Source organism: Canis lupus, chromosome 21 (genome assembly GCF_048164855.1).
Source record: "Canis lupus baileyi chromosome 21, mCanLup2.hap1, whole genome shotgun sequence".
NCBI classification, from domain to species: domain Eukaryota; kingdom Metazoa; phylum Chordata; class Mammalia; order Carnivora; family Canidae; genus Canis; species Canis lupus.
The window spans coordinates 19,994,677-20,020,671 of NC_132858.1; the positions used below are offsets into that span (position 1 = coordinate 19,994,677).

General features: G+C 34.5%; 1 protein-coding gene across 26 annotated transcripts in view; it reads right to left on the reverse strand.

Moving 5' to 3' along the window:
- The window catches only part of DCDC1 (doublecortin domain containing 1), a 490,046-nt gene that overhangs the window by 188,974 nt on the left and 275,077 nt on the right, over positions 1 to 25,995 (reverse strand). For all 26 annotated transcript variants that reach the window (XM_072790960.1, XM_072790959.1, XM_072790983.1 and 23 more), the window contains 2 exons: positions 22,365 to 22,499; positions 21,815 to 21,972 (listed from right to left, as the gene is read on the reverse strand). In XM_072790960.1, coding sequence (XP_072647061.1) covers positions 21,815 to 21,972; positions 22,365 to 22,499 — 293 coding nt within the window. The remainder of the gene's footprint in view (positions 1 to 21,814; positions 21,973 to 22,364; positions 22,500 to 25,995) is intronic.

Below are 25,995 nucleotides of genomic sequence, written 5' to 3' on the forward strand. Positions count from 1 at the left end.
CCATAATTGCATGAAGTTACCATGTGTCCTTTTGTCTCCTCTAATCTGGGATAGTTGACCACTATTTCAAGAAAATGAAAACTTGGAACTTTTGTAGAAAACTCATCAGTAGAATATCCTTCAATTTGGATTTCTTTGATGTTCTCTCATTATTAGACTGAGGTACAAGGTTTCAGGGAAGAACATCACAGGGGTCAATATCCTCAGATCATTTCAGAAGGTACATATGTCCATTTGTCTTATTATTGGTGATGTTAATTTTGAACCTTTGGTTAGGATGCTATCTACCAAGTTTCTCCACTGTAAAATTACTATATTGTCCCTGGTAACTAATAGATACTTGAATATTTATGCTCCGAAACCTTATTTAGAAATACGCTGTTTTACCTTAAACTTTCATCCACTAATTTTAGCCTCTGTTGGTGGGTCTTGCCTGCAGCAATTATTGCTATGCTATTCTAATGACAATTTTCTATTGCCTTCATTCCTTCTACATTTCTAACTGAAGTTCTTTCTTACTTTCTGGCACTAATCAACGCTATTTTAAGTAATCATTTTGAAGTTGCTCTATTCTATAGAAACTGAACATTTCATCAGACAAACTGCTTATTCCTTTGAGACTGATCTTATATCTCCTCACACCTAGCAGAGTAGCTAGCAAGTGACAGGCCTTTGTTGAATGTGCTTCACGAAATCCTTTATTGCCCTTATTTATTCTGAATTGAGAAAGATAAAAATTATTCACCATATTCTGTGTATGTTCTTAAATAACATTCACTGTTGTGAATTAAATCACTGCTCTCCTTTCCCATATCATATAGAATAATCCTACTTCCTCTGATAATTATGTAGAGATTATCAATATTATTGCCATTATCATTCTTAAAAATCCATCATCAAACTTTGATCTACCTATGTCTCAGTGACAGACACTGTAAAAAGCAAATTCCATGACTGTCTTCCGCACGTATCCCCTAACCTAACCATTCAAAAATATAATACATAAACACAATATACGTGCTTTATGAATCTTTAGTAAAACAAAGAATATAAAATAAAATCAATATATGTGATTTAAAAGAACACGGTGTGGATTGCTTTATTAAAGTAATAGCAGAAAAAAAGAAAAAGTAATAGCAGAAGCAGGACAGGTGTCCTCAGACTCCTTAAACCTTAGCTTTTATTACTATTCTAAAATTCATGGCTCCAAGACTTTACTTTTTTGTCATTGTTTTGGGTTGTTTTGTTTTAGCAAATCTCTCTGTTCATGTAGCTATTTACTGTGTGTTTACTATGTGCCAGGCACTAATCTAACCATAAGAGTTAGGCACCATCATATTAAAATGGAAAACAGAGACAGAAGTAAGGTACTCATCCAAGGTCATGTAACTAGTACATGCTGAGTCAGTATCTGGACTGAAGCAGCCTGACCAGAACATCTATATTCTTATGTTCTTAACCATAACCCTGCACTGCCTTTGTAGGAGCTCAACGTTCAAAGCAGAGGTACCCTCCTGGGAGTAGAGGAATGGAAATGTTTGCTTAGCCTCCCCTCCAGGATCATCCTCAGTGTCCCTGAATCCAGAGGCTCTCAAAACCCAAATTCTAAGCTGCTCCTATCAATCTTAGGTTTTGACACTCTGAGTCCAGAAATGGCTTCTACTCAGAGTGGAGCCAGTGTTAAGGAAAACTAGTAGGTCTATAATTGCGCACATCTGGGGACGCGTTGAAAGGACAGAGGAGCCAACTTGCTTTTTAAAAATTGGTGTTTCCAAGAGAATCCTGCAAGTTACCTCTGTAATGTCCCAGGATTTACCTTGCCAGATGTGCTCATGAACAACTTAACATGTGTTTGTTTTCCCTCAGTGAACTACCACGTCTTTCTAAGGAATGGAATTGGCTTGCATCTGAATATTTCTTCATCTTATCAGGATTATTGTTAATTGTAATTTTTATTTTCCTAGATGCTAATCCTTTCCCACCATTTGTCAGGGCTTTAAAGGTGATTCAAACAAGCACTATTCTTTTATTTAGTGTTTTTTAGAACAACAGAGAACAGAAATAGAAATGTGAATCAGTTAATGAATGTAAATGCAGAATTAATAAGCATTTAGACGTGTAAGATATATTTGTTTTTTTTTGATATATTTGTTAATTTTTAAATTCTTTTTAGCATCATACTTATTTTATTGTCTTTATTACTTACTATATATTTAAAGTCAGTTGAAAAATATATGATTCGTTGGAGAAATTTTAACATTTTGTGCATGCTTCCATATTTTGTAATGCCTGTCAAATCTTTAAAAAACAAAACAAGACTCCAGGAGAATGTGGAATTATAATAATTTGGGCTGTGAATGTTACAAAGATGAAGACTTGATTCTCTGGGTCAATTAACAAGCAAAATACACGAGAGGTCAATGCTAGATTTCATAACACATTTTTGGAAGAGGAGAGTATCCAGAAATTATTTTGTTTGACCTGTTTCACTTCCTGGCCTCTCAGCCGGCTCACCACCTTTTGTGTCAATGTGTCTCTGTGGTTGATAGTGCTCTAGGCGGAGCATGGTTGAAGACCTAAATAGTAAATTCGACTCAAATGCTATGTCCTCACAAAAAGTTTTCCTGGGGAACAATTCTATTGTTGGAAGTGCTATTCTTTGGACATACCCAAAATGGGGTGTCCTTTTTGATAGAGCAATCAAGTTTAGAAGCTCAAAGTGAAAAAAGTAGGAGTTACAAAAGAAATAGTATTTTTATGTCATAATGTCAATTTTTTTCTAAACTCCAAATTTTATGATTTGAAAAAGTAACTATCAAATGCTGACATCTAAGTAGCATTATAGTAAGTGCTTACTGTGGATATTTAGTTATGTGATAATTAATATAAATATGGTAACAAAATAAATAAAAATTTGTGTCCAAAATTATCATTTTAATTTTTCATCTCTTATTAAACTCCTACTCTATGTCAGGCAGTGTGTACTATGTGGTTATAGGCTGCAGTCTGGTTTATACAACTTTATATAGTAGGGGTTTTTTTTCCTTTAAGTTTAGGATTTGAAATGAAAAAGAAAAACAAAAGAAAATGTGTCAAAATGTTCTTTTAATGGGATATATGAAAAAGAATTATATGAGCAGGGGCACCTGGGTGGTTCATTTGGTTGAGCCTCTAACTCTTGGTTTCAGCTCAGGTCATGAACTCAGAGTCATGGAATGAAGCCCCGTATCAGTTTTCTGTGCTCAGCAGGGAGTCTGCTTGGGATTCTCTCTCCCCTCCCTTTGCCCCTCCTCTGTTCTCTCTCTCTCAATTAGATAAATAATTTTAAAAAAGAGAGAGAGAATGATATAAGCAGGGCTTTAAAATATAATAGGAGGTATGATATTTTAAGAGGTCATACTCTACATTATAATCTGTTTCAAATTTATTTGTTAATAAAATAAGGTGATTTAGTCCCATGATTCCTGGGGAAAAAGAATAAATTGATATGCTCATTTGTGTTTACTTAACTAATTAAAAGAATAAAATTAATTGCATTTCAAACAGGACCACAATCATTAAAAACCTAAACCCAAAGCATGAAGACTAATAAACCAATAAGGAGAAAATTTTAATATCATCAATATGAAACAAAGAAAGGTCAAGCCATAGCAATAATGAATTTCAGATACACATTGAAAATAATATTGGCCACTTGAAGATAGAGATATGTTGTGTAAAAAAAATGATCAAACTGAATTTAATGAAAAAAATGAAAATAAAGGACTGTGAATATAGACCTAAGGGAGGCTTGTATTTTGAGAAAAAGTACAATTGAAAATTTTATTAATAATACATATTTTCCCAAAATGAAAGTCCTTTAATTCAGTCATCTACCTGGCTAGGCCAAATTGTGTAGGCTTGTGTGTTTGTGCATTGGTTCTCAGACTTTAGCTAGTATTATCTGGAGGATACACACAGATTGCTGTCCTGACTCTCAACCCAGTTCTGGACCAGGCCTTGAGAACTAATCTCTAGCAAGTTCCCAGGAGATGCTGATGCTGCTGATCTGGGAATCACTGCTATAGATTTAAAAAAAAAATGGATTTAGCCTCTGGAACTTGAAGTTCAAATCACAGCTCTGCCAGTTACTAGTTGACCTCATCAGGCAAATTCTCTGGGTATCATTCTTCTCTCAAGAAAAAAATGGTAGTTCCCTCAAAGAATTCTCATGAGATTAAATAACAGAAGTATATGGAAAGTGTGTAGCACTGAGCTGGCACACAGAAGGAACTCATAAACTTGCTGAATTTATATATGCTACTAATTTCAACCATAATTTTAACTCATGACAATAAAAAGTTCATGTATTTTCGTATATGTGCTGCCAAAGTGAGCACAAGTCCATGTATTTTCTAGTGAAACACAAAAAGGAGTTTGTTCCAATAAATTTCTATTTGTGAAATCATCAATAATTAAGGGTTTAACACTTTAATGTCTAGACTTGGGAGGTCTTGGTGCCAAAAATCAAGGTAATACGACAATTGACTTTATCAGTTAGCCATACTTCGGGAGAAAAAAATAAAAACATGGAGCAAATGTGCAAGCATCCTAAACGCTGTTTTGTCCCAGAGGTCAGACACTATACCAGGAAACAGCTGTGAGTTAGAAAAGCTAGGTCAATAGCATTAAGAAATTGCAACTCCTCTGGGGTTAATGTGGCAAAACACCAAGGCATTGTATGCATTCATGTGAATAGGAGAAAAAATCTCAATTACACTTTGCTCAAGGTATTTATAGTATGTTAAAGATCTTAAATGAAACTGTGTATTCTGATGCGTGTCATAAATGTCAAATTAGCATAGCTAATCAAGGAAATTTGTAAGCATTTCATTTAGAAATACAGATAAGGCCTCAAAAATAATTAAGACTTCTCATTCAGAGGCATTATCATGTAGCAGTATTACGTTTAAAGTACTTAGGGGATTTATGCTTATGTTTGTTAGTTTTATTTATTCATTCATTCATTCATTCATTCATTCATTTATGGTTAGTTTTAATCATTAATTCATTCAACAATATTTCTTGAGTTTGTTGTGTCTCTGCAGAACAATGTTCCAGGCTCTGAGTGTACACAGCCATGAAAGAGATGCACAGCGCCTGTCCTCATGCAGTTTATATTTTCAAGGGGAAAGATAGTAAGACATCACAAATGAGTAAACAAAACACTTTTAGTGTTAAGTGCTATGAAGGAAATAAAACAAAGGGATATAGAGTATGATTAGGGACTACTTCAAATAACTCTCCCATCGAGCATTTATTATGTCCCAAGCACTGTTTCTCAGCATATACTCATTTGTTTTTGTTTGGTTTAAGATTTTATTTAGATAATTGAGAGAGAGAGAGAGTGCACACAAGCAGGGGAGAGGGGCAGAGGGAGAGGGAGAAGGAGATTCCCAGCTGGGAGCTCCATGAAATACGGATTTGCTCCCAGGACCCTAAAGGCAGATACTTAACTGACTGAGCCACCCTTAGTGCTCTAGCATACACTCATTTGTATATGAGTGCCTGTACTACATAAATATACCTGTATTATTCTAAATGTTTTACAAACATTACCATTTTATATTTGGTTGTAGAATAAACAAATGCTATCAAGTACCAAATTTATTTTTTAAAAAGTTTCTGTGAAGGGATGCCTGGGTGGCTTAGCAGTTGAGAATCTACCTTCGGCTCAGGGAGTGATCCTGGAGCTCCCTGGGGGGAGTCCCACATTGGGCTCCCTGCGTGGAGCCTGCTTCTCCCTCCACCTATGTCTCTGCCCCTCTCTCTGTGTCTCTAATGAATAAATAAATAAAATCTTAAAAAACAAAGTTCCCGTGAAAATAAAGAAGGAAAATTTCTGCAGTTCCTTCTGTGCATTGGTCCAAGCTTTCCACCTTTTCACTTACAGCAGGAGAGGAACACAGAGGTTCCCCAGAGCATAGTTTGAATACCACTAAAATAACTCTCCAGCTTTCCTTTCGGCCCACTATTGCTGCTTCACTCTAATGAGCAAATGAGATATTTGTATATAACCTATTAGTGTTGAGTGAATCTATAAAAATATCTTCTTAAAAAAGATTTTAATTTTTTAAGTAATCTCTGGACCCAATGTGGGGCTTAAATTTATAGCCCTGAGATCAAGAGTTGTATTCTCTACCAACTGAGCCAACCAGACACACCTATAAAAGTATCTTTTGAATGGTAAAGACATTGCTGTGGACATTCCTGGCTAGTGCAGCTCAGCATCCTTCACTGCCCTCTGGCAACGCACCCTTCTTTCTTTCTGGAAACCACTCTCCCTAAGTCTCTGTCCAGGTGGTTCCAGTAAAGCTGACTCTACTCCTGACAACAGATTTGATGCACCTGACCTGGGTCTAAGCCAATCATCACATCATAGTGATCTCTTCTGAATGGGACCTGACACAACAGAGGTTTTATTTATAACTCGAAGATTGTGTTGAAACTTCTGGGAAGTTTTGTGGCCCTGAGACCTGAGAACATTTAAGGGCAGAAGCTGCTGACACCATGTTCTCTCCATGAATCCTGATGGCAGAACTGAGAAAAAAACTGAGAACTGATCTAGTCAGTTCAGGATGTAAACCAACATTTCCCCGGGGCTCTTTTCAAATTACACACTTAAGCCACTTTGCACTGGGAATTTTATCACCTGCATTAGTTATACAGGCATCAGTTATACTATTGAGTTCTCTAACTTTTGATGGCCAGTAAAATGGAAAGTTCTGTTACAGTTGTTGTCATTATATTACCTGTGAATCTTACTTTTTTTGCTCTCCTGTATCATAACTGAAGCCCTGCTCTAAGAACTATATATGACATTAACTTATCGCGGCTGTTTGGCCTAAACTTTTAGGCTGTTAGGCATGTAATATTTTTTTTGAACACTCTTTAGATGCTATCTTCTATTTTTTTCCTTTCTATGCTTGTGTTGACCATGAAGAATTCTATAGTTTGAATATGAATGGAGAAATTATCTAAACTAATCCTTACCCTGGAAGCAGCAGTATAGCAGGTAAAATTCTAAAAATGGCCCCCACAGATGTCCTGCCCTAATCCTTGGATCCTGTGAATATGAGATACCACTCTCATGATCATATTATGTAATACAGTACAACTGACCTTCAGGTAGGGAGATTTGCTGGGTGAGATATTAAAAATACTTTTGTTAAACCTTGGAATAATAAAATATGACAACCTAGCAAGTCAAAATAAGTATTTTACAAGACTTGTAAGCATAATACAAGATTTTATGTCTCACATTAATATGCTCATATATATTATCTACAGTCTCACAAGTCTACTCATATGTATGTATGTGAATATGTACATCAAAATAAAGGAGGAGCACTTCAGTCTCCCCTCTACACAGTGCACACACAGACATATATACACACACATTTATCTACATGAGTTTCCAAGAGTAACGTAAAAGGCAAAGGAATCTCAAATTTAGAAATTTAATTTTCATTCTTCCTAGTCAAGGAATTGTCTGCTTGTCTGACCCACTTCTTATAAGTGATGTAAGGCAAAATCCTTACCTCTCCCACATTTCATTGAATTTGACCCTATTTTATTATTCTTATGGAGAAATGGACTTCCAATAGATGTCTCCAAATATCTTAGTCCAGAACTCCCTATTAAAAATATACTAAATACTATGGACTGCCAGTAATTTAGAGAAACACTTGGTGTCTAGTGCTAATAATGGTCCTTTCTTCAGAGGCTCCAGATAAATATTTTTATACATTGTTTTTTAATAAATGTTTCTTAGTATTGAGCCTGCATAGATCAGGAGTGCAGTCAAGTAATTTTCTTTCTGAAGAGCTCTCCTTTCACATATATTCTGTCCTTAGCCCCACATATTTCTACTTTGGAAGTGTTTTCTTTTATAAACATTTCATTTTGAAGTAATTATTATAAATTCACACGAGGTCACAAAGAAATGTTTAGAGAAGTACCATAAACTCTTTCTCCAGTTTCTCTCAAAAATAATATTTTATACAACTATGGTGCAGTATCAAAACCAAGCAATTGATATTGTGGCAACCCAGAACTCTTAAATGTCACCAGTTAGTTGTGCATGCCCCTGTGGGTGTGTGGGTGTGTCCATGTGCTTGTGTGTGTGTGTGTGTGTGTGTGTGTGTGTACTGCTGTGTGAAAATCCTGTTTGAGATTGTTATTGTCAAACACCTAAATTATGTTTCAGGTTTCTATTTGTTGTTTATTGCCATCTTGTTTATAAGAGCAAAAAACTTCAACACATCTTAAAGTCCTATAATGTGGCACTGGTTACACAAATTAAGATTCACACTAAGCAACAATAATATAGACATATAGTTAATGCTGTGGAAAAATGTTTAAGAACATGTTAATGTCTGGTATTGTTATTAAACATAAAAAATTAACATGTCCCCATTTTTGTAATTATGACAACAAAACATAAGAGAGAAAAATTAAAAATTAATAATACAGAATTATGTATTTTCCCTCTTCCTTTTATTTTGTTTACCCAAAAGTTTAATGATAAATATTAGTAATAAAAAATAATAACAGTTATTAAAATGTTAATCTCTTTGCTTTGTCTCTCCAACTATATTTAACTTACTTGAGAACAGACTATCATACTTATTTGTATCCCCCAACTTGGTGATACAGTGATTTGATATATCCAATTTCTTTTATTCACAAAAAGCTAAGAACACATTTTTATAGCATGACTGTAGTTTGTCACCATTAAGTTATTTCTTTATGAATATACATATTTAGTATGTATATATTCCTTAAATTCTGAGGGATATTTTTTAAAAGACATACTCAAATACTATGTAGTATAATTCTCTATAGCCAATGAGAACTCAAAAATTTCTTTTTGAGTAACATTAAAAATGTTGCAGTGCACAGCTGCAATGAAAATTTCAGAATTTTTAAAGGCAGGAATTGGTTTGGATCTTTATGATATTGTTCATTTAATACTAACATCAACACTAATAAGATCATTATCATCATAAAGGCTACCATTTACTGAGTCTTTACTATGTGCCAGGAATTGAGCTAAACATTAATATCCATGACATCATTTAAACTTCACAATAATTGCTATCTCTCTTTATATGTGAGGAAATTAGCATCAGTGATATTAATTAGCTTACACAAAATCAAACCGTGAGTACTTACAACTAGGACTGGAAACTAGGCCAATCTCACTGCAGGTTCTGAGATGTCAATTAGGAAGCTATATCGTACCTCTTAATAGTAGAGGCACTCAAAAACATTTATCAAATGTATGACTGAGTATAAAAGTGAGAAATTAATGCTTATGTATCATATATAAATGAATTGACTCTCAACTATTAGGGAGCAACTGAACAGGAGAGAACACAGTGAACAAAGTTTAGCAACGGGAGTCAAAGATTTAAATTTTGATACTAAAATCACCAAATCAATAATTATGTATTCTGAGCATATGAATATTAGAATATTGTTTTGTCTGCTCAGTTGATCGCCTTGCCTCTAATTCACAGAATGGGCCAATTAGAGACTTTTTGCAAAAAAGAATGGACTCATGACAAACATACTGATGATATTGAGTCAATCAAAAAGATTGTCAGTTAGCTGTATTCAAATCAATAAATTGCTGGGCAATTGAAATGATCAGATGAACCACAACATAATCATTCTTAAGTAACTTAACCGAAGACAAAAACAACTTAGTTTTCATAAGTATTTGTATTCATGATTAAGGATTGATTCCTAGTATTTCTCTTTTTAGAAAGTAAAAATAATTCTAGGATAGTAAGGTAGAGTGTATAGTTTGGCTAACTCTGTAGTCCAATTTGAAAGCATGAAAAAAATAAAATAAATAAAGGATGACTTATGTTTTAAGAGAGAAAATAAAATGCTATTAGAAAGTCAGACTTAGGCCCCTTCTTTGGTCAGCTAATTTATAAAATAGAAAATATTTATAAACCCAGAAAATAAAAACAGTAACTCAACAAACCTCAAAATCAATGCAATTTTTAAAATCATAGTCAGATTTTTCACTAGTAACATGGTAGGCAAATGCTATATGACACTATGAATTCAGGAAAATCAGGGACTTTTTGCATAAATTTTTAATTCTTAGTGTCCAACAAATTTTTGGGCAGAAAAACTAAGATGCTTAATAAATACTCATAGATTGAATGAATGCATTCTGGACAAAGTAAAAGATGTTTCTTATAGTGCAGTTTATAAACTTGAAATATTGAAAACTACCTAAATTGTTGAATAACAGAAGAATGATTAAATTGTAATATTAGCTATAAAAACCAAATGGAAAATTTATTCCTGAAAAATACCATAGCACACATTAGGAATTCAATATATGGCTTAGCAGCAAATTTGAAGAGTTGGAGAATTAATGATCTGAGAGACAGGTCAAAAGAAAATATCCACACTAAAGCTTAAAGAGACAAAAGGTGGAAAATAAAAAATAGAGCATAAGAAACAAAGTTCAGAGTAAAAAAGGAATATATATATATATATATATATATATATATATATATATATGTCATTAGTGTTGCTTCAGAGGAGAGGAAATGCAACTGAAACAGTATTTGAAGAAAAAATTGCAATTTCCCAAAACTGATAAAATACTGGAGGCCACTGACTTAAGCCCTAAACCCTCAAGTATTATAAATACAAAACAAAAATAACGTGCACACACAAACACTAAGAAAAATCATAGTAAAAAACAAATACAAAGAGATAATCTTAAAATCACCAGAGAAAAACAACATTGTCTTCAAAGGACCAATAAGATTTATACCTGACTTCTCAATTAAAATAAACAAAATGGAAGTCAAAGACAATGGGATTATATTTCCAATGTGTTCTAAAAAAGTAGCTGACAACCTAGTTTCACACTCAGTAAAAATATGAAAGTGAATATATGGAAGTGAAACATTTATATCTTAAGACAATTAAAAACAGAGAAAATTAATGAGCAGCAGACTCATACCTAAGGAAATATTAAAGGATATTCTTAAAACAGATATTCAGTGATTCCTGATGGAAATCCAGAGATACAGAAAGATCAACAGGACAATTAAAAATGTGGCTAAGACTAACTGAATATTGACTAAAAAATAATAATTATGATGTTTTGTAGAGTTTGAAATACATATAGAATTAAAACATACATCAGCCTTTATTCAGAAAGCATATATATACAAGGAGAGTAGGAGTTCCAAGGTCCTTGAATTATCTGAGAAGTGGTAAAAACATTAATTTTTAAAAAGATTTTACTTATTTATTCATGAGAGACATAGAGAGGTAGAGACATAGATAGAGGGAGAAGCAGGCTCCCTTCAGGGAGCCTGATGCAGGACTCCATCCCAGGACCCTGGGATCACGACCTGAGCCAAAGGCAGATGCTTAACCACTGAGCCACTCAGGTGCCCCTAAAAATATTAATTTATATTAGATGTAAATAGGTCAAGGAAGTATTATAATCTCTAGAATAATCACTAAAAGCATGTAAAACTACCAAGATAATTGGGAGGAAGTGAATAAAATAATATAAAATACTCAATAAATCCAAGAGAAGGCAAAAAGGGAGAGAGGGGAAGATAACAGGACATAGAATATACTGTAAAAATCAAATAGCATGTTAGATTTAATATCTAACTCCAAATATCAATAATTATATTATCAATTAATGGACTAAATACTTCAATGAAAAGACACATTATCATACTGCATTGAAAAACTATAATCTTTCAAACAAAGCACTCCTTCAATATAAAGATCAAATCTAAAAATAAAAGGATACAAAAATACATCATACAAACTCTGATAAAAAAAGCTGAGGTCACCATATATAAAATGAGATAAACTATAGTCAAAAAAATTACTGGAGATAAAGAGAAACATTCCATATTAGCATAAGGTTTAATTCATCAGAAAGATGGTAAAATTCTCAAATTAAATGCACTCAATAAATAGCTTCAAATTATAGAAAAGGAATAGTCATAAAATAAAAGGAGAAATAGACAAATCCACAATTATAGTGGAAGATTTTAACCAAGTTTCTCTCAGTAAATGATCTAACAGGCAGACAAAATATCAGTAAGCATATACTGAGAACACATTTATCAAACAAACTTGATTTAACTGACATATGTAGAACACTGCACCTCCAGACTATAGAATACATATTCTTTTCAAGTATACGTGGATCATTTATAGAAATTGTCCAGATATTGAGGGGGCCATAATGCAAATCTCAATAAGTGGCAGAGTTGAGATCATACCAAAAATGTTCTTCAACCACAGTGAAATAAATCTAGAAGTCAAAAACAAACGTACAAATAAAAAATGTTTTAAATATATGGAGATTTAAGAAATATACTTCTGAATAATCCATGGATCAAAGACTATAATAAAATGGGAATGACAATGAATATAAGACATTAAATTGGTGGAATGAAGCTAAAGCCATGTTTAGAGGAAAATTTATCTCCTTGGATGTAGATATCAGAAAAAAGAAAGGTGAAAAAAAAAAAAAAGAAAAGCCAGTGAAAATGGACCTTGCAGAGGGTAGGAGTTTAGATAGGAAAAAGGAAATAAGAGCATTTTGGTCAAACCCAGCATAATGCAAGTATGGTCAGTCTGGTCCTGGATAAGAACAAGGAGGGTCTGCCATAAGAATACAGTGCGATGGGTCTGCTAGTTGATGTTTCTTGAACTTAGTAGGAAATGAAGAGAATTGTGAGTGAGATGTTCAGAGTCATACTTCAAAGGCGTATCACTCAAAGGAGGAGTGTTTAGGATGAACTACCTTCTCCCTACAATACATTCATCACTCTCTCTCTACTGTAGTGATTTGTTTAGTATCTCCCTTCCCTGTTAGAGTCTAAGGGGGCAGCTCTGGGAGGCAGGAAAGTACATCTGTCTTTTCAGTACTGTATCCCCAGTGCCTCGGATGCTGTTTGGAATATAGACAATGCTCAATAGATATTCACACACTTAAAAACAATGAAAGAAATGAGAAGTTTGGAAATCAGAAAACCATTGTTAGAGGTTGTTTTGGATTGTTATAGGTTGTTTTAGATTGACATATGAGTAGGTCATAGGGCTGCAGCTATCCAACAGTAAGGATATTGAATACACATATAAATGACCAGATTACCTCCTTTTCTATTTTCTTATTTCCATTAATTACACTACTTCGTTCATTCATTCATTCATTCATTCAACAACCTTGTATTAAGTGTCCACTATGTACTAGGTATGTTATGGCCCTGGAGGTACAGATGGGAGTAAAGTTCCTGCTAAAATGGAGTTTACATTCTAATGAGGAAACTCAGACAGAAAATAATTATGTATATGATAGGCAAAGTTAGTACCTTGAAGACAAATAGGGCAGGGAAAAGAAAATTCCAGGTTGTGAGCATGCATGGCAACCCTAAGACCTTGCTGGGAAGCCAGGCTGGCTGGAGCAGAGGAAGGGTGGGGAGAATGGTGTTCAGACAGGGACCTAGTAAAGTAGGCATGTAGCATTTCGTAAGGGCTTGGGTTTCATTCTAAAGGAAATAAAAAATTATCGGATGATCTGAAGCTAAGGATTCCAAGATCTGACTTATGAATACAAAAGGATCACTCTGGTCATTAAGTGGACAATGGATTGTCAGGGAACAGGAGTCAAAGGGGGCAGACGAGTTAGGAAGCTAATCTACAAGTACCTTGACTGCTTGAATTCTGCTTTCAACCAATTCCATATATTGCCCTAACACTTCTTCCCACTAGTCTCCTCCTTGTCCATCCACATCCACTCAAATCTATAACCTCATTACCTACCTACTACTTTCACTATTATGATACTATATAGACATTCTAGGTTGAAGAATGTAGGAATAGAGTTTCCCATTCCTACCTTGAATAGCTTTATAGACAATACTGAATAAAACAGAAAGATAAATAGTGCATTTTAAAACATTGAAATTAAGCAGCATAATTGAAGGTTTGGGCAGTAAGTGAGAACAAAAATTAATCATAAAATGTTTATTTGAAAGCCTTTGATAATTTTTGAATTAATGCACATTTATGGATATAAATCTAATCTTTTGGAATGTCTGACTTGGACTTTGTTTCAAAGAAGCAGGTGCAATTAGATTACTTGTTTGCTTTATTTTAATTCACAGAGAACATATGGGAATTCATTTAAAAATATATCAAAACACAAACAGGCATCAGTATCAGCCAATATCAGGATATTTGACTTTTCTAATTCAAAAAAAATTATAAGCATAACTCTGCATGTCTGGAATACACAATAATTTTATATTCTTAATTACAACACCATAATCTTGGTGTTGTATATACTATATACAACTACACTATAAAAGAGTTAAAGGCCAATGCTTAAAGCTGAGCATTCCAAGAGTCAGGCCACAAATTTAACCTACTATGAGAGTTTAATCCTAGGAAGTGTAATTAGATTTGGCGAATATCAAAGATAATTATTATATTAACATTTGTCTTAATTGGTAAGACTTCTAGAAATAAGAATTTGAGTGTAGCAATTTAGGCAGTTTGCTTTCCTTAAAAAGATAGTCTATTATCAAAATTGACCTGGGGCACCTGCATGGCTCTTTCAGTTAAGCATCCAACTCTTGATTTTGGCTCAGGTGATGATCTCAGGTTTTGAGATAGAGCCCGGTGTCTGGTTCCAAAATGGGTGTGGAGTCTGCTTAAGATTCTCTCTCTCTCTCTCTCCCCCTCCAACTGTCCCCCATCTCTCTCTCCCTCTAAAAAAAACAAAACAAAAACTGACCCACACATTCACTGTCTCTATTAAAAACTGTTGATATATGATGAACAAAATGAGAAGAATGTTATAAGCAGAAGATGCTTACAGATTACCATCAACTATATGCAAAACTACATAAATTATTGAATAGTAATAAATCATATGCTATTGAATACTCAAGAAAATTAGAATATGACTTTCAATTTTCAATATGTGTTTTTTTTTACTGTTTATAATCATATAGACACCATCATCATTTGTCTGCTTAAAGAATTTCTCATTATTATTAATTTACCTTTCTTTGAAAAGCGAAAGACTATAATATAGTTCCATTAGTTAGTGCATCTCAAAACTGTTACTGAGAGAAAAACCTTGAATGCAGAAAAAAGAATGTCATTTCTTTCAAGCTTCATTTCTTCTATTGGATGAATAAAAAAAGGCCTTATCAAAATTGATCAATGCAGTATTGTTTGGATTTATATTTTCTTGGAAAGGTAAATACAACTAAGTGAATGCCACCAATTGTAGCCAGACTTAATTATACCAGAAGAACTGTTTTTATAGCAATTGTAAAAATGTAAATAAGGTTTTAAAACTGATTCAGAAATTATATTTTATAAACAAAGCTTTGATTTTAATTTAAACAATTCTCTTCGGGTCTGATATGTATTATTCAGAATGTTCTGCATTTGTTGTGATTGAAATAGTGATATTTCGGGAAACCAGGGGACAGAAACACCTGTTTCTTATCAAATTACATCTCCTAATGATTATAACAATTTTATGCACTAGATTAACTTTAAAATGTAAATACTGCAATATTTAAAAGTTTAGATGAAAACTCATTTAAAACGTAGCAGTGGAGGGGCAGCCCGGGTGGCTCAGCGGTTTAGTGCCACCTTCGGCCCAGGTTGTGATCCTGGAGGCGCAGGATCAAATCCCGCATCGGGCTCCCTGCATGGAGCCTGCTTCTCTCTCTGCCTGTGTCTCTGCCTCTCTCTCTTTCTATGTCTCTCGTGAATCAATAAATAAAATCTTAAAAAAAAAAAAGTAGCAGTGGAAAATGTGAAACAAAATAGAATATATCCTTACCTACTTTAGTCCAAATATTCCTGCTAAAAAAGCATATTATCAAAAGCATCTACATCAAAAATGTTTTTCATAACACATATTGATTTTGTCCTATTGCAAATATAATCATCAATTATTGAAAGTTGGAAAATAACAAATAAAAATTTGAAACTCAATAACAGCTGTCAATATTTGGATATATTTTCCTTCAAGTCATCTGCCCGTCTGGTTAGCTGTTGATTCATCTTTACCTCTATCCATATAAAATTAGGATAATACTAAACATGTTTTATAACTTGCTTCGTTGTTAGTGTCAAAACTCATGAGATACTGAAGTATATTTTAAATGAAAAAAATCAAAGAACTTTAAATTTATGTTCTTTTTTGAAAGAGTGAAGTACATGCCAAGTTGAGTCATGAAGAGAAATGTCAGTGTGATCCATGGCAGCTGCTTGCTTCCCTGGGAAGGAAGGGGCCAGTTAAGAGTACAGTAGCTAGCAAACCCCTCAGCGCTCCACAAAGTCACTAGTGGGAAAAGAACAAAGGCCTTTCCAATGCAACTAACACAGATGTGCCCAAAGGCAAACTGTCAGAAACAGTTAAGATGACAGCTACTCACAGTTCATTATTTCCTTCTCACAGGTCACTGGGTGACAAGCTGGGTCAGTGTGCTTTGTTGGCTGTCCCAGTCCTTCCCCACCCCCTATTCAATTTAAATAAGGTAAAAGGCTCCATCGGATAAACTAATGTAAACAAACACATTCCAGACACTTAAAGATGCCAGAATATGGCATTTATTTTATTTTGGACCAAACTTAGAATTAAATCTACGCACAATTCAGTTTATCCAAGCAAGGAGACAGCCACATTTCCATATCTCACTGATAGAAGAAGAAAAAAAACACTTTAAGTGTTGCTAAAGCAAACAAGAAAATATAACCTATCATGAACTAGGAACTTCAGATTAAAGACCTCACACAGTAAGAGATTTTCTTTTTTTCTTCAACAGGAAAAATAATTTTTTTCCACATTACAAAAAAAAATAATAGTAAAGATCAATAATCAGACTCCTTTCCACAAATGTTTGAAATGTATATTAAATGATTCTGCAGATGGGAAAGCCTGGTTTGCGGATTTGTGGTGATTGTTATAGTTTTTTTAAGGATATAATTTAAAATAGTGCATCCATCAAAATGGCAATAGTCCAATCAAGTTTTTATGATATAATACACATAAAATTTTAGTAATAACTTCAAGTGACTATTCAACATGATGCCATCCTTTTATAAAATCACTGGAATAAATACTACTAGGAAAGAATAATAAAACAGTGGTTAGAAGCATGGACTATATAGATCCAAATGATTGTGGGTCACTGGAATAAATACTACTAGGAAAGAGTAATAAAACAGTGGTTAGAAGCATAGACCCAAATGGTTGTGGGTTTGAACCCCAGCTCTCTCATCTCCAGCTGCATAACTGGGCACATAATGAAATCACTCTGAGCCTCAGATGCTGTATCTTTATTAGTTTTAAGAGTCCCTCCACCATCAGATTATTGTGACAATAATTTAAACAATGTAGGGATCCCTGGGTGGCGCAACGGTTTGGCGCCTGCCTTTGGCCCAGGGCGCGATCCTGGAGACCCGGGATCGAATCCCACGTCGGGCTCCCGGTGCATGGAGCCTGCTTCTCCCTCCGCCTGTGTCTCTGCGCCTCTCTCTCTCTCTGTGTGACTATCATAAATAAATAAAAATTTAAAAAAAAATAAAAAATAAAAAAAAAAATAAACAATGTATAACATTATTATAAAAATAAGTACTTCCAATAGCAGTTGACACATGGTAAGTGTTCAACAAATGACAACTATTCGTTACCTATCACCAAATTTAGAGTATGCAAAGTGAGATACCATTCAAGGTGGGAAATACCTTGGCTAATTATGACAAGTTATAGTCAGCTATTAAGAGATTTTTTTAAATCTCTAATCCATTCAGTGCAAGTCTCTATAAATCAGTAAATCTAGGCTGTTGGATTCAGTAAGAAGTCAGTGGTTCACAGTCTCCCTTAATATTTTCTACCTCTTATTTAGTCTTCACTAAAAGCTGCATATATTGACATATCATTTATTCTCTTTCTAAACCATTCCACTCTTTTAAAAATTTTGTAATGTTCCATTAATTTATTTACAGAATTAATCTTTTATGTTTTTAAATTTAAACCCAATTAATTAACATATTATGTATTACTAGTTTCAGAGGTAGAGTTCAGTGATTCATCAGTCTTATATAATACCCAGGGCTCATTACATCACATACCCTCCTTAATGACCATCATCCAGTTATACAATGTCCCCACCACCTCCCTCCAGCAACCCTCAGTTTGCTTCCTATGATTAAGAGTCTCTTATGGTTTGTCTCCCTCTCTGATGTTGTCTTGTTTTATTTATTCCTCTATTCCCCTATGATCCTCTGTTTTACTTTATTTAACAGCCCTTTTCCAAGATACTCAGTTAAAATGATAGGCCCCATTTGAAAGGCTAAAGATTTGGAATAATCTCTAAGACAGAACATGAATAATTAGGCCAAATAGCATAGAGGCTAAGAAAAAGACTTTGGTCTCAGATAGGCCTGCCTTAAATTACTACCTGGAAGGCCTTAGGGAAGTAACTTAATCTCTCCATGCCTCAATTTGTTTATCAGAAAAAGAGAGATGAATACCTCTATTTACATACCTCATAGATTATTGGGCAATAATGCACATAAAGCACTGACATGAAGTCATATATGTTAAAAATTGAATATTATCTTTCATTTTCACATATTACCTGTCACTAACTACCAATCTCTCTCTCTCTTTTTTTAAGATTTTATTTATTTATTAATGAGAGACACAGAGAGAGCAAGAGAGGCAGAGACACAGGCAGAGAGAGAAGCAGGCTCCATGCAGGGAGCCCGAAGTGGGACTCAATCCCAGGACCCCAGGATCACACTCTGGGCCAGAGGCAGGTGCTCAACTGCTGAGCCACCCAGGCATCCCAATCTTTCTGTCTTTCCTCACATTTGGCTACTTGTGGTTCTCTCCTTCTTTGGCTACTTCAAAGGAAATAATATACATTTATATCTCTGCATCTTTTTATTCTTTTCAATTGTATGTTCTTTCTCCAGATTATTTGCTCATTAGTGTTTTTTGTTCTAAAATTTTATTTCTTTCTCCAATTTCCACAGCTCAGATCATTTCACATTATTCCTTTATTTTTTGTGATGATTTTTTTCTGTATTTTGTAAAATTATCATTGATAAAAGCAAGAAAATGTAAAGCCCTCCCTTAAGGCTGTGATAATTTAATGCACTGATTCTCTTATATTTGGACAGCATGTAAACCTAATAAGACAACCTAAGTTTCAAAGTAATCAATATGCCAAATTCAGTACCATGTTCTAATTTTGCCCAACAATTCCTTCCAAAATGGGAGGAAAGTAATTGCTTTAAGTACTTACTCTCTACTCAAAATAACTTTGTTAAGGAACAGAAAGAAGGAGAGAAACTGAAATTACATCTATTATGGTAAATCGTGGAGGTGGAGAGTAGAATGAAGATAAATCCCCGTGGCTTTAAGAAAAAAAAGAGAGAGGGGGAGAGAGAGAGAGAAGGCTAGAAGAGTTGCTGTAGCCTGAGACACAAAACCTGAGAAAGGCTTACTAAGATAAGGGTCCTGGGAATTTTCTTATGAAATAAATTCCAAATATATTTAGTCAATTCCTATTGACTAAAAATCACAAGTCTAACTACAACCTCTATTAAAAAGTGTTTTCTACTCTACTTGTTTTCAACACATTTGCACAGACCACTCATTGAGCGCTTCCTATATTCCTGAAAATTTAAAGACAATTAATTTTAACAACTCAAACAAGTATTATGTTAAGTGACATGAACTGCTTTGTTGTTTGTTTTTCTGTTAGTTTTGTGAAGATTTTTTGGCTCACATTCCCTAATACTATATACATTTCTCCCAATGTCCCATCATCAGACTGTACTGCTTCAGAGGAGATAGAACAACAAAATACAGAAGACAAATCAAACCCCTCAACCACCTAGTGCCCTCCATCCTCATAGAAAATATTTCCAGGCTGGGGAAGGAGGGAGTCATGGGAAATTAGGAGTTATCACTGGAGTCCCTGTACACTGACCCACTAGGACCACGGCCAACAGGTGACAAACACAGAAATCCCATGTAGGTTTCAGAAATCTGGGAGCAGCAGGAACCTGTGCCTCTTTGAGTAGAACCCAGGATAATGACAAGACCCCCTCATGCTCTCAAAAAGCTTACAGTAGAAGTGGCTGCCAAGAGAGTCTAGAAAGGCCAACAACGGTCTCATAAAATAGTACTTAAGTTCTCCAGTGGCTCAGTTTTCCCTGAGTTCCTGTTTAACATGAAAACTTCAAAGATTGCTCCCAAGTGACTACATTCTAGTGACCTGAACAGAGTGGCCCCGCTGAATAGCTGTGGCTTTGGGGTCATGTTGGGGGTATCAGAGAGTTGAGAATCATATATGATTAAAAAGCAAGTAGCAGGGATCCCTGGGTGGCGCAGCGGTTTAGCGCCTGCCTTTGGCCCAGGGCGCGATCCTGGAGACCCGGGATCGAATCCCACGTCGGGCTCCCGGTGCATGGAGCCTGCTTCTCCCTCTGCCTATGTCTCTGCCTCTCTCGCTCTCTCTGTGTGTGACTATCATAAATAAATAAAAATTAAAAAAAAAAAAAAAAAAAAAAAGCAAGTAGCAGAAAAAGAAGCTAGAACTTAAGTCTCTGTACAGGTCCAAGATATTTCCAGACTATTATACAGCAAGGTACTAAATTTGTTCTTTTGTTTATGTGCTCTATCTTACTCAAAATAACAAAACCAAAGTGAGGTTTAGATAACAAAGAGACAATAAATTGAAAAGTCAAATTTGTTATCAGGAAAAAAATACTCCCCTTCTGTTAAAATCTGAGGCAACAATGTATAATTTAAAAATATAAGATAGCTTTTAATTGAAATAAAAGCTGTCATATTGTATACATTAAACTTATACAATGTTATATGCCAACTATCTCTATAAGGCTGGAAAGTTTTTTTAAAAAGATATTAAAAGTCATTTTTTTCTTTCTTCATGCAACTGACATTTCTATCTACAGTTAGAATATTTAAAGTTAGGAATTCTCTCAAACTTTAGTAAGTACAATAAAAAGTATATTACTCCTTTAAGAGTTCATTTCCAACAATTATCATATTAAAATTGCAATTTATAACATCATTTTGTGATTTACAACATCAAATTCAACAAAAATAATAATAACACTACTACTTATAATAATAAACATTAACTTTCCAGTTAAATAAAGAGAATCAGAGAAATAGCTTCTATTTTCCAACCGAGGGTTATTTTCATTTGGTTAACAAAGTCATTGGTTAGTGTTATTCTATAGAAATTATGTCAATTTTTAAAATTATCACTGTTTAAGACCATCCATTTTCATTTACTCTCAGGTCGAAATATAATAATGTTGTTATGAAACGCAAAAAGGCTTATCTATGTGGGTATAAGGTTCTTAAAGCCCTCTTGGTATTTTCACAATTGGAAATATGCTCAGTATCACTTTAATTATGTTATTTCAGAGTATTTTAGTGAGATCCCAGGACAGTAACCCTTCTCAAGTATATTTATAAACAATACTATGCATCAAGCCTTAATGAAATACACATAAATGTCACCTCTCTTCATCAAATGTGACCCGAAAACAACTGTGCTTGAAAGCCAAAGGGTTTTTGAGATATTTCAATAATCTTCAAGAAATCAATCTTACATGAAACTGAAGGAAAACATCGAATGTCATTGAGCAATAAAGCTCCCTTCTGTCAGTGTCCTACCTCTGAGCAGAAGCCTTAGGATGTTTCTCTTCCAGTTTCCTCACCAGTGCCACTGTCAGCTGCCTTGTCTCCCCAAGAGAACCTTCTGGCATTAAGTGGGTGTCTGAAGGCTCTGGCAGTTGCTTCAGACCAGGGACGGTGGCACTTTTTTGCAGAACCTAATAAATGAAATATAACAATAATGTAGCTACTTTTCATTGAGTGGAAATATCTAAGCTATATATGCTCCACATTTAACATTACACTTTTTAGGGTCCCTCCAGTCTTCCTCATTCAGCACAGAAATTATTTGTATACAGCCAGATGGAAAGGCAGCAGTCCTAACAAAAGCGACTAGGTCATCCACTATTTAATAAAATAATGTTTATATGATGTTTATATAAATATAAATGTGAATATAGACATTTATATTATGTATATGATTTTAAACAATCAGTATCATTAAGATGTGAATTTGTGCTTGTCTCCTGAAAGCAACTTGAACATTTTCTCTTTTCAAAATACATTTTAGAGATCTATTTCTGTCTTGCCTCTGGCTCACTACACTGACCTCTTCTGTTAAGCTGCTACCATGTTCCTGATGAGTTGTAGTCCGGGCACCATGGTGAATGTGATACTCTGTCTGGGTCACATCCACTTGCGCAGTTAGCTCCTCTAGGAAGGTCAGAACAAACTGAGGATAAGCCTAAAGGAAAGGAAAAACATTAAAAGTACTACTAGCCTTGTAAGTAACAGCCAATAATCTATACAACTGTAATGATGGGAGGATAAATTAAATTCGTAGTAAGAAGGTCTGATTAATACAATGTACCTTATTATCTAATTCAGATCAAGATCAAGCCAAACACCTTTAATATTAGGATTTTCAGTTAGTTGTTTACTCTGATCAAGTTTAACTAGATTGCTAATCTTTACTTTCAGAGAGATGATAATATGAAAATATTAAAGCCATACTATATAATAATAATAATAATAGCTAGCATTTATTGAGTTATTTCTACATAAAACGTGCAATTTCTATATTGTCTCGGAGTATTCATTTCTGCTCTAGAAGACAAGAAAACAAATGGGATGGATGAAATGCATTAGCTGCATTAAGCATTGATAAGTTAGTAACCTGAGGAGTATCAGACAGAAAGTAACTAGAGCATAAGTCTATGAACACAGATAGAAAGGGATAGAAGGGCAAAGTAGGCGTTTAATAATCATGATTTGCTACATACATAAATGAAGCAACAAATACTAATAACATGCTAAGTATAAATGAAGCAACTGAGACACATAATAATTGTGAGATCTTTAATTGGCCACCTCTTGCTGACTCTGATTTTGGATTTTTTTCAGCCAAATAAGATGCATAGCTGCCCATCAGGCTAACTGGAGAGCATAACTATTGGTCAAATGTATTTGCCAACAAGCTTTCTGATGGAGCAAGTGGTTGCCATTTCCTCAGACACCTTTAGCATGTTGGGCACCCTTGTTCAAACCTCCACACTGGGCCTTGTAGCCACATCATCAGAAAGAAGGGTGATGCAACAGAGAAAGGATATGTCAATTTTGCAGAGATTCAGGTATTACGACCCTTTAACCCACTTACATCTATCTAACCCACCTTTCTTCCCATACATTTTGCTTCATATTTGAAATTGAGCAAAAAACTGTGATCTGAGCATTTTATCTGGTCTGTGCACCTTTCTGTTCCATGAAATCTATGATAGCTTATCTAGGAGTGTACTTGGAGGCTACTATTGCATCAGAGTGATTTCTACATGACAATATATTTACATGTTAATCCTTGCTACAGTCCTTTGAAATGGATATTATTATTTTGCCCATTTTAAAAACAAGGAAACAGACAAATGGAAGTTAAGCAACTTGCTCAGTGTCATCCAGCTTGTTTACTAGCCCATAAAACCTAGATATCCTGCCTCAAGTGTGATTATAAACTTCGTTTTTAAAGCGTAGAACTAAAGTTCTGACAAAAATATGAAGAGGTGTTCAGGGAATAATTAAAGGGCACTAAAATCCTTTTATTGTTCTGGAAAAAGAGATACTGAATAACTTTAACCATTGTTCTTGAAACTATATAAAATGTTGAAAATGTAAGGGGTTCCAGAACCTTAAATGCATATTACTAAGTGAAAGAAGCCAACCTGAAAAGGCTACATATTGTATGATTCCAACTATAAGACATTCTGTCAAAGGCAAAACTGTAGACATAGGAAGAAAAAAAAGATCATCAGTTGCCAGGGGTTAGCAGAAAGGGAAGGATGAATGGGCAGAGCACAGAGAATTTTTAGGACAGTGAAACAATTCTGCGTCGTACTATAATGGTGGATGAATGTCATTATACATTTATCCAAACCCATAGAATATACAACACTATAAGTGAACCCTAATGCAAATTATGGATTTTGGGTCAATAATGTGTCAATGTAGATCCATCAGTTGTAACAAATGACCACACTATATGGGATGTTGATAGTGGGGGAGGTGGTACATGTGTGGGGAAATGGGGTTTATGAGAACTCTTTGTACTTTCCACTCAATTTTGCTGTGAACTTAGAGCTGCTCTAAAAAATAAAGTCTATTTAAAAAATGTAAGGGACTCCACCAAAAGTACAAGTGACAAAAGACAAATAGCTAAATTTTACCATATCAAAATTTAAAACTTTTGTGCTACAAGGTCCTCAAAAAATGAAAAGGCAACCTACAAAATGGGAGAAAATATTTGCATATCATATGTCTGATAAGGGATGTATATAATGAATATATACAGACCCCTTACAACTCAAAATAAGAAGACAAATAACCTAATTAAAATATAAGCAAAGAATCTGGGTAGAAGATATTTCTTCAAAGAGGGTATATAAATGGCCAACAAACACATGTAAATAACATGGCTCTAATTCTGACAGTTGTAAATCCCTTATATTCTGATAGTATGAAACTATCATATTTTGAATCCTCTAACAGAGGTAAAGACATTTTATCTAAGTTTATTTCAGAGGTATGTTTTCCTCTTATTGGAAGAAAGCATAGCTGGAACATGGGAAACCTCAATATATATCCAATGAGCTGGTTGAGGCTGTCCCCAAAAGGTAGAGCCATGATGTATCTGAATGTTCTGCTAGACATAGCAGAAGCAAAGACCAAAAAAAGAAAAAAAATGTCATGGCCTCTCCTTCCTAGAGTTGACATGACAGTCTAGCTAAGGTGGCAGACATACACAAGTAACACAGAGTGATGAGTTCTATTATTCATCCTCCCACCAGATATTTGGAGAGATTTGCAAATTGTCCTGGCATTTTCCATTTGGAATCTTTCTAAACCATCCCCACCCCAGGTAATGACTATTCTAACATTTTGATACCATAGTTCTTTGGAATTCTCTGTGCCAAGACAAAGTTCTCTTGATCTCTAACCAGGCACCTACCAGTTCAACATTCAAACCACCAGTATCAACAACTCCCTCCTCTAAAATCTGGAATTCTAATCTTCTCTTCTAGGGAGTTGTCAGCCTCATCTTTGGATTTTTTTCTCCCAGTGCACCTGCACATTATTCCAAATTGATGCCTATTGTCTTAACCCTCATTATTTCCCAAGTCCCTCAGCATTTTGGGCTTCATTATATTCTTCTCATTCAAATCCACTCACCACTGGAAGATAAATTTAATGATTTGTATAACAATAATTGTATAAATGATAATGTATTTATTAATACATCTTTGATCACATCATTCTCACTTAAAAAACTTTAACTAATAGCCTCAGTACACACTGATTAACAGTACTGTACTCTTCTGGCTTCAAATTCTAGCTGTGCCATTTACCAGCTTTGCGGCTAGAAGTTCTACTCCCTTGAGGGAGGGAGAAATTTTCTATGAAAACTGAGTAAGAATCTTCTCAGAATCTCATGCTGACCAAAATCACCTTCAGGATATGGAGATAACTCTCTGCTTGCTAAAGAGGATCCCATCCATTTGTGAGATTTTTTTTCACTCCTATGTACATTAGAAACTAGTCCACATATTTGACTGAACTTGGAGCTCCACAGAAATACTCATGTCCTTATGAAAAATACAGCAAGCAGGTCTACAAAATATGTCTTAAATATTAAGAATATTTAATGTCTTAAACTCTTAGATGCTCTATCTCCTCTTGGTCAGTACATGATCAGG